Source organism: Suncus etruscus, chromosome 15, assembly GCF_024139225.1.
Source record: "Suncus etruscus isolate mSunEtr1 chromosome 15, mSunEtr1.pri.cur, whole genome shotgun sequence".
NCBI lineage: Eukaryota > Metazoa > Chordata > Mammalia > Eulipotyphla > Soricidae > Suncus > Suncus etruscus.
Genome location: NC_064862.1, coordinates 51,580,313 through 51,595,987, shown reverse-complemented (window position 1 = coordinate 51,595,987; position 15,675 = coordinate 51,580,313). Strand labels below are relative to the sequence as shown.

At 46.2% G+C, this 15,675-nt stretch overlaps 1 protein-coding gene across 4 annotated transcripts in view; it reads right to left on the bottom strand.

Moving 5' to 3' along the window:
• The window catches only part of USP54 (ubiquitin specific peptidase 54), a 98,948-nt gene that overhangs the window by 12,709 nt on the left and 70,564 nt on the right, over positions 1 to 15,675 (bottom strand). For 3 of the 4 annotated variants that reach the window (XM_049789082.1, XM_049789083.1, XM_049789084.1), the window contains exons 12-19: positions 14,684 to 14,815; positions 14,146 to 14,502; positions 13,719 to 13,956; positions 12,607 to 12,740; positions 10,923 to 11,090; positions 7,312 to 7,431; positions 6,127 to 6,319; positions 1,205 to 2,574 (exon numbers count right to left, since the gene is read on the bottom strand). In XM_049789082.1, coding sequence (XP_049645039.1) covers positions 1,205 to 2,574; positions 6,127 to 6,319; positions 7,312 to 7,431; positions 10,923 to 11,090; positions 12,607 to 12,740; positions 13,719 to 13,956; positions 14,146 to 14,502; positions 14,684 to 14,815 — 2,712 coding nt within the window. Of the gene's footprint in view, positions 1 to 1,204; positions 2,575 to 6,126; positions 6,320 to 7,311; positions 7,432 to 10,922; positions 11,091 to 12,606; positions 12,741 to 13,718; positions 13,957 to 14,145; positions 14,503 to 14,683; positions 14,816 to 15,675 lie in introns of those variants that run through there. The other variant, XM_049789085.1, reaches the window with a different exon arrangement.

The window sequence follows — 15,675 nt, the reverse complement described above, 5'->3', positions numbered from 1 at the left end:
CCATATGGGATGCTAGGATTCTAACTACTGTCCGTCCTGGATCAGCTACATGCAAATGCCTTACCTCTGTGCTATCACTCTGACCTCAAAGATAATTTTTGTTTTAAAACAATCACTGAACAGGGGCCGGTGAGGTGGCGCTAGAGGTAAGATGTCTGCCTTGCAAGCGCTAGCCAAAGAAGGACCGTGGTTCGATCCCCCGGTGTCCCATATGGTCCCCCCAAGCCAGGGGCAATTTCTGAGCGCTTAGCCAGGAGTAACCCCTGAGCATCAAACAGGTGTGGCCCAAAAAAACAAACAAAAAAAATCACTGAACAAATTCTTTCCTAAGTATCCTTTCATGTTTCTAAGTATCCTGACTTAGGATATTAATAACGTCCAAATTATACAGATATTTAATTAATGAAGGAGCCAGAGCTCAAGCTTTGGAATTGTTAGGTACACCCACATTGTAAATATTTTCCTCATCTTCCTGAAGAGGTGCATTTATGACAAATATGTCACTCTACAAAGAGTAAATCAAATGGTATCCAGCATGTTGGCAAATAGTGCTAGAAATTCTAAGGCTGAAAATTGCTAAAGGCCTTGCTATTGCTGGTTCAGAATGATCTAGGAATGTCTCACTGGAGACCCGACTCCATGCGAACATCCTCCTCCCAAATCAGATGCAGAAGCTGCACTGTGGGTCACTGCTGCTCACTCACACTGCAACACCCCAGAAAAGGCGGCCACTTCATTCTGAGTCATTCACTCTCAAAGAATCTAAGTCCTTAGATTCTAAGGACTGTCTTTCTTCTTTTGGTTTTTGGACAGTGCTCAGGATTTCTTGCTGGGGATTGAACCCTGAGTCAGCTAAATGCAAAGCAAGTTTCCTAACCACTGTACTATGTCTCCATCCCAAAATCTCCAAACTAGTTCAGCAGTGCAGACAGTCCTGGGCAGAGACTTGTTGGTTTTTCTCTAGGAAAAGGGAGATGTGCTAAGTAAGGCCCTGCTTCCATTCTCCATCCTAGCCAGTCCTTGTCCCCCAAGTTTTTGTGAATAATTCTTGTTTTCCTAGCTTCCCTAAACAAAAGGTATTATCTGAATATTGTTGGCTATTAATGACCATTATTCCTCCCTCCATACCCTTCCCACTCCCCCAGCACCCACTTCCTATCTCATCTTCCATCAACCTCTTGCCCTGGCCCAGCGGCTTTCCTACCTGCTTGGCTAAGTGGGTCACCAGCCACGTCCTGCCGTCCCCAGCCAATTCGGCCAGCTTGAGGAGCCTGAAGACTGGCTTGATAGAGAGACTCCAACTCGGACATCTCCTGCTCTGTGTCTTGGTTCCAGTGTGGATGCAAGAGGATGTGGTTTCTTTCTGGGTAGGCTACACAGGAATGGGTATCAGGGGGAGAGGGCTTCAGGCTGGGCCCAGGGAGCTCGAGTTTAAACTGAGAATCACAGAGTCTGGTGGCATTCACCCAGGAATCCAAAGGCCAGGAGGTGCCCACATTTCGACTCCGGCCCAGCTCCTGTGTGCTGACATCATTCACAGCGGTCGGTTTCCGAGGGCATGGCACTGGTTCTGCTGGTCTGGGCTGTCCTCCTCGAGGCATGTCACCATTGGGCAGCCCAGAGGATGTAGGAGCACCAGGAAGGCACCTTACTTTTTCCCAGGAAGACAGGCTGTCCCTACCCACCCAAGGGGTCTGCTGCTGTTTTGTCCAAGGCCAGCCTCCGTTGCTGCTCCCTTGGCTGTGGGAGAAGGAGGGCTTGGTGTCAGGAGGGTGGGAGCTCTTTATCAGCCTCTCGGGCACACTTCTGTCCTGGGGGCCAGGGCTAGACCGGGTGGAGGCACTGTGCATCCTCTGGAACTGTTCGGTCAAAGAGCGGACAAGCCCCTTGGTGCCAAGAAACTCTGGCCTGGATGGCTCCTCACTGCCCCGGTCCAGTCTGTACGGTTCGAGATTTGGGGCCTGAAGGCATTGGTTAGTTTTCTGCCCATTACTGGGACAGTGCAGCTGGGTGGAGGAAGCACTGGGCAGGCTGGGGTGGCAGGTCCTGGGCCAGGGGAAGTGAGGTTGAATAGGCAGACTCGGGGGATGGCAGACAAGGCCCTGAGTGTTTCCACTCTCAGATGGGGCTTGCCCAGTCGTGTGTGGGCAGAGCCTCGTCTGGGGCGCAATGGCAGGCACCCTCTTTTCCCAGAGCAATGGCTCTTGAACACTGCCTCTACCTTCTTGAAAAGGGAACGTGCTGCAGATGCTGCTGTAGCCACATGACTGGTCCTCTGCCACCGAACGAGGGTTCTGTTCAAGCCTCCCAGGAATATGGGGGAAGCGATGGCTGTGGTGTGCAGCAGGGTCAATGCCAGCCACTTCAACCGTAGGGGGAAGGCTCAAGGTAGAGTGGGTGGGAGAGCCATGCAGCGGGACAGACAGGGGGGATGGCTCTCTCAAGAGTGAGGTGTGTGACTCGTGATAGGAAGCAGGTGGACAGACGAAAGAGCTGGCCCCAAATTCTGTGTGTGTGGAGCATTCCAACTGGGCCTCCGGGTTTAACAATACTTGGAGCGGGACAGGTTGTTCACTGGAACAAAGGAAAAAGGCCCGTCACAAGCTGCTCTGACTGGCAAGCACATGCCCAAAAGGACTAACTCATTTGGTTCCCAGTGCTACCTAGTCACAGGAGAAGGGTGAGAATAGATGGAAACACCAGCACAGGTTCAAAGTCTCACACAAGCGAAGGCACAGGACCAGGCAATCTTATACTCAAGTAAAAGGCAATATTAATCTTCTTCATGAAATGCCTTCCCAGTGACTAGCAGAATATGGAAAACTTTGGCTTTCCTTACTGCTTACAAAGTGCCAATTATCTTTATATTTTCTTTACAAATTAAAAAGAAAACAAACGCTGCTAATTTCACATGCAGATGATATGAAAGCAAAGCCTAGAAATGACATATACCAATGGGCAAAATACAGGCTAGGAATCTGAGGGAGAGGCCTACCTATAGTCTAGACGTTCACCAGGAAAACAACCACAAAGATCACACTTATGGGACAAATGGGGTAGTGAAGGTCTAGGACTACAGAGTGTTCTATCACTACCAAGGTGTTTCCATAATTTACATTGGCTGCATAATTCGCTGATAAGTTCCCCCGAAGTAAGAGCCTATTGCTCCCCTGAGATTCAGATGTCAGAACAGCAGTTTGGTTGTTTTCTCCCTGATTGTTTTGAGTTTCTCATCAAAAATGTATCTGAAGCAAATAAATAAAATCTTTTTTTTTTTTTTTTTTTTTTTTGGTTTTTGGGCCACACCCGGTGGTGCTCAGGGGTTACTCCTGGCTGTCTTGCTCAGAAACTGCTCCTGGCAGGCACGGGGGACCATATGGAACACCGGGATTCGAACCAATCACCTTTGGTCCTGGATCGGCTGTTTGCAAGGCAAACGCTGCTGTGCTATCTCTCTGGGCCCCATAAATAAAATCTTAATCACATAATTAAACGGCATAAATCTCCCAGTTAGGGAATTAACATGCCAACATTCATTTATTTTCATTGAATAAAATAACTTTTTGTTTTGTTTTGTTTTTTGGGCCACACCTGGCAGCGCTCAGGGGTTACTCCTAGCTCTGTGCTTAAAAATCACTCCTGGCAGGATCATGGGACCATATGGGATGCCAGGAATCGAACCGAGGTCCGTCCTGGGTCAGCTGCATGCAAGGCAAACCTTACTTACTGCTATGCCACTGCTCTGCTCCCTAAAATAACTTTTTGATGGAGGATGAGGATACTAATTCTAAGTAGGACACAGGATCCTCAAGTAAGAGGACTAGTAGAAAATAAAATACAAAACCAAAAAGGGAATCTATGCCCCAAAGCAGTGGTCCTCAAACTATGGCCCGCGGGCCACATATTGTATTTGTATCTGTTTTGTTTCTTCATTGCAAAATAAGATATATGCAGTGTGCATAAGAATTCGTTCATGGGCCTGGAGAGATAGCACAGCTGTGTTTGCCTTGCAAGCAGCCGATGCAGGACCAAAGGTGGTTGGTTCGAATCCCGGTGTCCCATATGGTCCCCCGTGCCTGCCAGGAGCTATTTCTGAACAGACAGCCAGGAGTAACCCCTGAGCACCGCCGGGTGTGGCCCGAAAACAAAAACAAAACAAAAAACAAAAAAGAAAAAAAGAATTCGTTCATAAGTTTTGTTTTTACTATAGTCAGACCCTCCAATGGTCTGAGGGACAGTGAACTGGCCCCCTATTTAAAAAGTTTGAGGACCCCTGCCCCAAAGGAAAGCCAGGTCAAGATGGAAGGCTGGAAAAGGAGGAGGATTTATGTACTCAGAGCTGGACTGTGAGTCACTCTAAAGTAGAGTGACAATTATCTATATTTAACACATATATGATTAGATTTCTGGATCTGAATCTAACTAGCAGAATAGCCAATAGAAAGAAAGGAAAAGACCAAGCCCAACTATGCACAGTGAATGTGAAAGTAATGTCTATCCACCTGGGTGGGGGGAACCAGACATCCCTGCAATGTTATGTGATCAGCCTGCTATTATAATGTCATAAGCCTTGACAAAGCTAAACAGACCCAAACATGAATCCCACTCTAACCACTTACTAGCTGAGGAATCCTGAGGACCCTACTTATGGTCTCTGAGCTGCTTTGTCTTTTTTTTTTTTTTTTTTTGGGTCACATCTGGCAGTACTCAGGGCTTACTTCTGGCTCTGTACTTAGGAATCATTCCTAGCAGTGCTCAGGGATTGAACCCAGGTAAGCCACATGCAAGGCCAGCACCCTCCCCGGTGTGCTATTCCTCCTATTTTGTTTTGTTTTGATGCCAAATCATTTCTAACTCAGAACATTGATGAGAATACCATTAAATCAAATATAAAGTACTTTACTTAGTGTCTGAGCATGACAAATGTTTAAAATACATTCCTTGCTTATTTATTTATTTATTTATTTATTTATTTTGGTTTTGGGGCTACACCCAGCAGTGCTCAGGGGTTACTCCTGGGTCTGAGCTCAGAAATCGCTTCTGGCAGGGTCGGGGACCATATGGGATGCCAGGAATCGAACCTGGGTCTGTCTTGGATTGGCCACGTTTAAGACAAATGCCCTACTGCTGTGCTATTGCTCCCATCCCTGTTCCTTGTTGTTTAATATGCATATTCTGAAACTATTCAGATTCCAGCCAACGTTGGTCTCTACTTACATCCATTGAGTCTATGTCGTAGTGGAATGAAAGGACTAAGTTATGAGGCCTACATCAGAGCCAGTGCAGCAAGCTGAGCATGTAATCTGCATGCAGGAGGCCTCAGGCCAAGCCACAGCACTACACGCTACCATGAGCACTAAACCAGAAGTAGCCCTAAAGCAGAGCCGGGTCTGGCCCCCCCAAAAATTTTTTTAAATAACTGAAAACTAAAATGTGGATGTTAAGCTAACTTTCACAGAAAATGTTTTCCCAGTCCTGATGATAGGAGAGCAAAGAAGATAAAGCAGAAAAGTGGAACTAAGAGGTCCATGAGTAAGGTGTTGGTCTTGTACATAAATGACTTGGGATCTGAGTTCATTCCCTGGCATTACATATGGCCCCTGAGTCCCGCCAGGAGCTAACTCATCCCTGAACATAGCAAGTAGGGGCCTCCTTAAAGAAACAAAGAAACAACCCCCAAAAGAAGAATATTGTGTCTCTTATCCAGGGTTCAAGCAAGGAAAGAAAGCCTCTTTCTTAGGCAGGTTAGATGTTTCTGAGGGGTGGATATAGCATCAGGTTTAGCTCCCCTCATCCTTGGGAAAACCCAGAAGATGAGTTTCTTCTGATCAGAGAAACAGAAAGTACTGCAGTGCCACCAACACACTGTGTCTATGGCACATGAACTGCTGTTCAAAAGGCCATGTAAGAGCTATATGTGCAAGACTTCAACTGAGCAGGTCTTAGAGAAAAATCTGGAAAAGGGTGCTATTTGCTACACTGAACCACCCATCATGCTAGGTAGCAGGGACTGAGAGGAGCTACTCCACTGGGAACCCTTCTCCTCTCCTGTGGAGGTGCCTAATCCACGACCAGAGCTACTGCCTGTAGCAACTATCATCTAGCTGCCATGGGTCCGGGCACTACCTGGAGGCGCGAGGGAGAGTGCCGGATTGTGCAGGGAGGCTGGCCTCAGGCGCAGGCGGCTGGGTTGCTGAGGGCTGCTGCACGTGCTCCTGCAGGCTCCGAGCTTTTCGAATACTCATTTGCAACTTCTTATCGACTAGGGCTCTGCCTTGCGCGCTACAGCTGGCACCATGCAGGGCAAGTCTTAGTTTAGCTAAAATGCAAAAGAAAATATAGCAGAAACAGAACCCAAAATGCAAACAAAAATTTTAAGAAAACTAACAAAGAAACAAAAAAGGATCAAATCAAATCAAAACAAATAAGTCAGCAAAAATATGCAGTAAAACTCAAATAAATATGCAGCAGGAATGCAAGGCAGGGACCATGCCGATGCCGGCCCATCCCAGGCACATAGCTGGCTCTGTCTCTCAGGAACATGCATGGAAGCCATGGAGACCAGGTGTGCACGCACGCACGCACGCACGCGCGCGCGCGCACACACACACACACACACGCGCACATATGCGCATACACATATACTGCACCTTGGTGGCTGCCCTTTTCGTCCTTGGTGACTGACCCATGTGTATCTTGTCTTGGGATACTGCATCAACCTTGCCTGCCCCGTGTCCCACAGCAGTTGGATCCAAATTTGTGTCTGATTTACAAAATTGAGCTTCCTCGGGATTAGTTAACATGGAAGGCTCAAATAGGAGACCTGAGCCTCAATCCCCAACCATAATCTTATTGTACCGCACACCAGGAAGGCAAGAAGAAACATAAAGAATTCAGCATACAGTGTGGGATTGGATTAGAGACCTGAGAAGTTGCGAACAATTTCATTTAAAAAATTTGGGTGGGGCCTTAAGCTCCCTCCTCACATGTAAATAAGTCTAGAGAAAGACTAAAATAAGTCTAGACAATGCTCAACATCTGAGGTCTAACTGCATTTTGGGATGAAAAGTGGGCATGGCTGAATGATTAATTCATCTGTGAAGTTCTGCAGAGGTAATCCCAGAAAACATCTACAGGCCAGAATAGTGCCTAACAAACTTAGAAACTGGAAGGGAAAGACAGCTAACAGACTTCAATGTGAAATAACGGGAGTGATAAGACGTGATTGCTGGCTCTCTCCCTTCATTGACTAGACTAAGGTCTATGTGTCAGCGGTCCAGGAGCCAGGCCCAGAGCAGTGGGGTTACTTACAGATGGCTTCATTACACAGCGCCAAAGCTGCCGCACACTCGCCCTTCTGCTCCAGATGCCGTGACTCTTCCAACACTGACTCTGCCTCTCGCAGGGACCTCTCAAAGCCGTCACTCCTCCCTGAAAGGGCCATCCAGCACTTTTCATTTTCATTATAGTTCGCCCCAGTGTGTCACCTGTATAGTGACTTCCCCTCAGGATGCAGAGATTTGAACTTCGTCTCTGATCTACTCTCATCGTCACTAGCCATCTGCTAAGAAGAAGGCTCTGAACCAAGTGAGCCATCTGAGTTGCTGTAGCTAAGACCTTCCCAAAGGCATGAAAAGGAAGAAAGACATTGTATCACAGACACCAGCTTTTTTAAGAATTCCACCAGTAAGGGACAAAATTGTCTGAGGCAAAAGAGGATGTTTAGTGCTCAGAACTGGCCTGTTCTTCCCAGAAGTCAGAGGCATCTTGCCAAACAACACCAGAATGCCCCGTAGATCTCTACTATTTTCAGAGAAAAGGGACTTCAGTACTCTGTGGAGAGCCATCGACACCTCTTCTCTCACTCACCAATGGGCAGTGCCTTCCATTCCCCCCTCAAGGGAAACACCAGGAAAGGTCTCAGGAACAGGTGCATGAAAGTTCCTAACTTCATTCAGTCTTTCTACCAGTCAGCTGACAGACCTTCAATATTGGTGAGTACATGTACCTGTCATCCAGCATAACTGATACACATTTTACTTCCACTAAGTCCCTGCTTACTACACCTGTACCAAGAGTATCCTTTCCCATACTTGGAGCATAAGGTGTTTGTCCTTTCCCTGAAAGCTGTGTCTAAACAGACCAGAAAGAGTCAAGTACCAGACAGAAATGAGAAAAAGTTCTAAAAAAGGCGATCTTTTATTTTTCTGCGGCCATACGGCTCGGAAATCCGGCTCGAGAACATCAGCTTATCCTCCCCTGATGTCTCTCACCCCCACCCCCAGTAAAATGCTGTGATCTGAAAGAAAAAAAAAGGATCTTAATAAAAAGAACTCTCAACTTTATAAATTCACTAGAAAACATAAACTGGCGGCTGGAGCAATAGCACAGCGGGGAGTGCATTTGCCCAGAACACTATATGGTACCCCCAGGCTGCCAAAAGTGATTCCAGAGCCAGGTTATTCCAGAGCCAGGAGTAACCCCTAAGTATTGTCAGGTGTGTCCCCAAAACAAAATACAATAATAAAAACAAACAAAAAATCTGGTAATAAATTGAAAATTTGAAAATTAATTGACAATTGGGATTAATGATGGCTTTTATAAGCTCACATGAAAAATATTAGGGGCAGTGACCCCCCTCCCCCCAATATCCTCATCTTCCTCTTGCCTCTCTCTAGGTCTAGAAAGGAAGGCTCTTGCATATCTCTGACATCCACTCCCCTAACTCATCATTGCTTTTGCAAAGCAATGGAATGACAATGAAAGTGAAAACTTGCTTCTGAAAACTTCTACATTCAGGTCTTCAGGACAAAGCTGTATACTCCAGCCCTGTAGGTCTGACATTTTCCATAATAATAGTGTTGTCGAAACAACGTTTACAATCAGAAGTTTGGCTAGAGCTATTTGCAAAAAATTGTCTACAAAGACAGAGGCAAATAAGGTTGTTCAATCACTGCATTGGATTTTAATTCTTATCCTTTAGAATCTTTTTCTTTGTTTTGGTTTTGGGCTATACTTGGCGGTGCTCAGGGATTACTCCTAGCTTTGCACTCAGGAATCACTACTGGTGGGCTCAGAGGACCATATGGAATGCCAGAGATCGAATTGGGTTGGTCACATGCAAGGCAAGTACAAGCAAGTAAGCCCTACCTGCTGTGTTACTGCTCTGGCCGCTATCTCCTAGAATCTTAGTATATACCAATTGCTCTTTTTTGTTGTTGTTGATTTGGGGCTCTACCCACTAGTACTCAGGGGTAGCTTCTGGCTCTGTGCTCAGGAATTACCACTGGCATGGTTTAAAACCATATGGGATACTGGGAATAAAACCTGGGTCATCTGTAATGCCCTCTCCACTGTACTCTCTCCAGTTCCTTCATTGTTCTTTTTTTTTTTGGTTAGTTTTTGGGCCACACTTGATAATGCTTCAGGGTTACTACTAGCTATGTGCTCAGGAATCGCTCCTGGCTTGGAGGACCACATGGGACATGGGGGATTGAACTGCGGTCCATCCTAGGCTAGCCTGGGCACCATTTGTGCCACCGCTCCGGCACCCCTTCACTGTTCTTTTAAGAGAAATTCTTTTTTTTTTTTTTAAGAGAAATTCTTAATCAAAAAGTTTGCAAAACTGACAATAAAACATAGATTCCCTCTCAAATTTAATGTGCTATTCAAGTGTCAGAGTGGGGACTAAGACCCCTATTTAAAAAGTAATACTAGGCCTGGGAAGTTGCAGCTGGACCAGACAGACGGAATCGCCTGGGCACCGCCCCATGCAAGCACGTGTCTGTCTGTCTGTCCGTCCGTCCGTCCAAGAAATAAAAAAGTAATACTACAACAAAGACACCAATATGATTGGGCTTGAGAGCAGAAAGAGAAAGTTTGACTGGTGATGCACCTGGGGATAGATCTTGCTTTTGTGTGTGTGAGGCTCTGGGTTTCTCCCCAACATCAGAGTAGCTAAATATAAGGAGAAGTAGGAAGTAGGAACATTGAAATAAAACAAAACATGCAAGCATGCATGTGCGCGCGCACGCACGCACACACACACACACACACACACACACACACACACACAATGAGAAGAGAAAAATACCACCCTTCTATTAGAACTACTTAACCCAGGAGGATTCTCTGAATGTTGATTAAAAAGAAGAATCTAGAAAACAGGAAGTAGGTGCCCACAAGCAACCCTATTTTTTACAATACCTTAGCACCATTTGTCGCAACTGATTCTGAATTGAACAAATAAGAAATCATCTCATAGAGTGAAAAAATCAAGACACAGCTTGAGATCCTGTTTTAGCTTGAGACCTTGACCCTTCCTTTATCCAGCACCTGCCTGACACATGTAAGGCATGTGCTAATGCTGATTGAAATGCCCAACCGTAAGCTGTTACATACAGGCAAGCAATTAATATCATAAAGAAGCTTAAGGAAGTGAAGCAGCTCATGTGGGTCTACAGAAGAAGCAAAGGCCCATAAGGGAAGCTGAGATGGAAAATGAGAAACATGGGCTGGGTGTTTTCAGAGCTTATTAGCAAACCCGTTTTCTTGAAGTCCCAGACAGGGAATCTCAGAAGTACAGACCTGCCCAATTAGGAGAAGGTTTGCTATTCGCACACAGCTCTTTCTGCACTATTTCTGAATTTGATGTGTATTATTTACATCTGTGATAGCCATTTATAGGAAAACTTATCCCATACACAAGCTGTGTCATCTCTACTTTAACTAGTGTTCCCTGAGAAGGATGAAGAAAGACAAAGCATCACGTTGCTAAAAGCAGACACACGATTTCCAGAATTCAGTACTTTTTCATCTGTATGTCTGTCTGTCTGCCTGTCTCTCCCCCACCATCACCTCGAAGTATCCCGATTCTGCAGCTTATCCAAGTCATCCTAACAATTCAGGCAGATCACAATTACCCTGGTTCTGCAGCTCATCTAAGTCCATAAAGCGACTGGGATGAGGGTTGAACCCTCTGGCAGCCTCAAGTTCCTTCTCCTGCTTCCTTCGGAGCTCCTGTTCCTGTGCCCTCCTGGCCACTTCTTCCTGCAGTTCATCCAGTTCACTCCTGGCAGTTCCGTCCCCACCTGGGATACAGTGAAGACAAATTGTCACATTTCCTTAACTAAGACCAAGCACTGGCTGAAGTTATAAGCACTATTTGTCCTTTGCAACTCTTGGCTTCAATTTGGAGATCATGTTTGAGACTGTGCTTTCCATACTAGGTTTTAAATGAGACCTGAGTTATAATAAAAAAAAACAAACAAATATTTATTAAGTGCTTAGAACTACAAGAGCAGATTTATTTAGATAGCTTTTTTGCAGCCACACCCGGAGTGCTCAGGGCTGACTCTTGGCTCTGCACTCAGGGATCACTCCTGGAGAGCTCAGAGACCCTATGGGATACTGGGAAACGAACCCAGGTCAATTACGTGCAAGTCAAACACCCTCCCCACTGCAGTATCTCTCTGGCTCCAACAATATTTATTAAACATTACAAATGTTAATGCTTTGTAACCATTTTGAGTACTTTTATATGCATACACATATATTATATAATTTAATCCTCAAAAACAACCAATGAGGTATTTTTTGTTTAGGGTTTTTTTGTTTGTTTGTTTTCAGGCCATACATAGAGGTGCAAAGGGGTTACTCCTGGATCTTCGCTCAGAAATTAGCCCCTGGCAGGATTGGGGGACCATATGAAATATGTCAGGGAACCCAGACTGGCCATGTGCAAAACAAACTCCCTACCCACTGTACAACTGCTTTGACTCCCAACGAAATACAGAATACAAAAATTAGTTCACAAGGAGGATAAATAATCTTGTGGTAACCAGAGGCAAATGTTGAAACTGAATTAAAGGCTAAGTGAGAATTACAGCAAATTCTCCACCAACAGCTGCCAGTTACTCCTGGGAAGCTTCAAGTAACTTCATGTGATTGACTGAACCTCTATGATCTACAATAGGTGCTAATGATGGTTTCTCTTGCACATACTTCCACCACGAGACCTTCACCAGTGCCCCCACCCGGCTCCCATAAGGACCCCAAGGACCCTATTTTTCAACGTCTACCCATTCTAATTGTGTGGGTCAGTTCTCCACAACAGTTGTGCTGTAGCAATGGCGTGGGTTTGGGTTTTTGGTCACACCATCTGTGTTCTGGACATGCTCCTGATCCTAAGCTTAGGCATGAGTACTGCTGGAGGGCTTGTGGTATGGAGGATGGAGTCCAATGCATAAGCCCTTACTGTTGTCCTATTTCTCTTGCCCTGTGAGTTAATTTCTTACCCTTAATCTCCACCATTTTTTAAAATAAGCTTGTAAAATATCCACAATAATGAAAATTCAAGTTTGTTGGGGTAGGGGACGGTACAGAGGCTCAGGAGTCTGGCAGGCAGGCAGGTTTGAGTCCCAGTAGTAGGACCACTCATGGGCATCACTGTGTGCAGCTGGGAGGGCCCCACACACTACAGATGTCCCCCAGTACTGAACATTCCACATGTGACTGTCATCTAAATTTGAATGTGTGCAGGGAAGAATGTCCCCAAATAAAACTGGCAGAGGAGTTCACTGCTCCATGCAGCATTACCCAGCTTACCTGACAGGGGTTGACTCTTGGTCCAGCCAACCCTGGGTGCAGTGGGGTCCCCCTCTAGGATACTGCTGCTGTGAGACTTTGGGATGTGGCGCCATGAAGGGGTCAACCCAGCTAACCTCTTAGTACCTGAATCCCTTCAAAGGAAAACAAGAGTCTAGTAAAAGCATCAGAACAGGCTTACACATTAGAGGATTCAATTCCTTCTCCCCCAAAAAACATGGCACACACACATACACAATAAAATATCAAACTGAATAATTAAGTCATGTATCACAGTGCTTCTGAAAAAATGAGAAGACTCAATAATTACCCCCATCTTCTCTCCCCTTAGTCATATCTTGTGCATCTAACACAGTGTCTGGCATAAGACTAGCTGAGAATCAATAAATCAATAAGCATACACTCTCATGGATGGCCTTCCTCCTTCTTATAACACTGGAGCAGCATTGTATGTATAGAACTGTGGCCAGGAAAGAGCAGTGAGAAAGTCTGCAGAAGGAGGTGCTCACCCCTAGAGAGATACACTTATTCTTTTCAAAGCAGCAATATGATCAGGAAACATTACTCTGACAATTCAGTAAAAACAATGATGATCTAAAATGTATAAAGTAACACGGACCCTTTGGTAAGGTTGCAAAGAACACTATTAAGCTGTCATTGCATCTTTTAAGTGCCAGGAATCAAACCCAGGGCCTCAAATATGTGAGGCAACTGCTTATTCACTGAGCCCATTCCCAGCTCTACTGGGTACCTTATGGGACTTAAAATTATCAGTGGCTTCATAAAACAAAGAATTCCAGTGACCTTCAAGGACATGAAAAGGGAGAAGAAACACCTCGCCTAAGAAGAAATAACAAAAGTCTTTTTTCTGACAATAAGACTACATACAAGGTGACCTCTTTTCCTTTGATCAAAAGCTATTTACAAAGCAATGATATGGAAATAATAATTTTTAAGCGGCTTTTGCCTTTTTGCCAGCAGAGGGTGCTGCTGGCCCAAAAGTCAACAGCACACTCAACCTCAGCTGGCCACCAGGTCCTAGATACATCAGAGCTGAAAGGTGGCAAGGAGAGGGAAGGACAAGCCACGATTCATTCATTCAAGCACCATACCTGGCAGCACTTGGGCCCTCAGTCAGGGCCAGGGTCGCATCCAGGCTGATGGGGCTGCCGCTGTTCCTCTCGCTGCTCTCATAGCCAGACTCCATGCGTTGGAAGAGCCGAGGGCGCTGCTCGAAAAGGTGCAGGCCGGGGCGCACAGGGCCCCAGTTCTTGAGCGGGGGGCTCGTTCTGTCCAGTGCCAGGTCATAAGCAGGTGAATTGCTTGGCTCCTCTGGCGACAATTCTTTAGCTGTCATGGCCGAAGTACAAGTAAGGAGGGAAATGGCTTTAGCCTCTGCCCCAAATTAAGACAAGATTCACCACTCTGTCCTGATCCCTTTTTTGCTAAATTTCTGTCCCCTATTGGAGCATTTTGTTATTATATCTTCTGCTAAACCCTCAGACTCTCAAAACCCTTCTGGCTGTATCCAGGGCTCACCTGGCTCCTCAGAAAAGGAACTGAGCTGGGTGTATCCACTGTGCCTCCGCTTGTCCTTGCTGAAGATGCTGTCAATGTTCAGGGACTCCCGCTTGGGCCGCCATGTCGGGCGGTATTTGCTGGAGGAACTGGACTTAGATTCACTGCTGGTGCTCTGGGCCTCCCAGTCCCGGGAGGAGAGAGGCAAGTTCTTGGGTTTCCGGTCTGTTGGGTCCTCCTTCCCCACCGACGGTGAGACTGGGCCGGATCGGCTGTGGAGCATGTTGCTAACTGTCTCCTTCAAGTCCCTCAGCCTGTGGGTGCCACTGGGTGGTTTCCAGGCATTCCGAGGTGCCTGCTTCTCTCTCAGGGTTTCTCCTGAACAAGCAAAAGAGGGAAACAGATCATTAATGCTTCCCCACAGACCAGATACGACAAGATTGAAGAAAAGCCCAAGGACATCCATGTGAGCCCCAGGAGAAGCCTCAGCCAGCCCAAGTGTGGCAAGTTTGGAAAACTTTGGAAGGTTGGAAGGAAGCAGCGCATTGGGGACACTTGCCTTCACTGTGGTAGCCCGAGGCTGGCTGCTCATCCACTTTCTTTCGAGCCCGTCCAGAGCTCCTCTTGCGTTCTATCAGCGACCCCTTCTTGGCTGGGAGCTTTTGATTGCATTCACTATCAGTCAGGTGTCCTGGGAGAGGGAGCAGAGGTAAACTAACTAGTACCTGGCACTGACCCCTGTACTCTTGAGCACAGGCACCCTTAGGGCTCAGTCGCAGGGGTCTTCAAACTACAGCCCGCGGGCCACATATTGTATTTATTCCCATTTTGTTTCTTCACTTCTTTCCCCCCCCCCCCCCCCGCCTGGCTCCTTCCTGTTTCTTCACTTCTAAATAAGATATATGCAGTGTGCATAGAAATTTGTTCATAATTTTGTCAACAGTCTGAAGGACAGTAAACTGGCCCCCTGTTTAAAAAGATTGAGGACCCCTGGCTCAGAGCAATGGCCAAACTCTACCTCCCCAGATAGCTAGTGCCAGATCTGTAAGGCTCAGTCTCACAGACTGAGGTAGAACGGTGGGAACTCAATAAATAGATGCAGATAAACTCAAGTGTCCAGGACAATGTCCACATTTACAAAGTCTCTTGGGGTGGGGAAGTGTGTGTATAATTACCTTTTTTTTTTTCTTTTTGGGGTTTGGTGATGATGGTAGAGAACCATCAGATCCATACACACAAAAGGCATATGCTCTATCCCTTAAGTACATTTCGGCTCACAATGATCATTCCTCTTTTCCCAGCAGGCCTTAGGAATGACCCCCAGTTATAATGCTCCAGAGATTGACCAGATCACATGCAAGGCAAGCAATTATCATTCCTTCTTTTTGAGGGAGGGTGGGCCACACCCAAGAATGCTCAGGGCTTACTCTGGGCTCTGTGTTCAAGGATCACTCCTGGTGGGACTAGGGAACCATATGGGATGTTGGGTACCAAACTTGTGTAGGTTGCCTGCAAGGCAAGCACCCTCCCTATTGTGCTATCATTCCACCT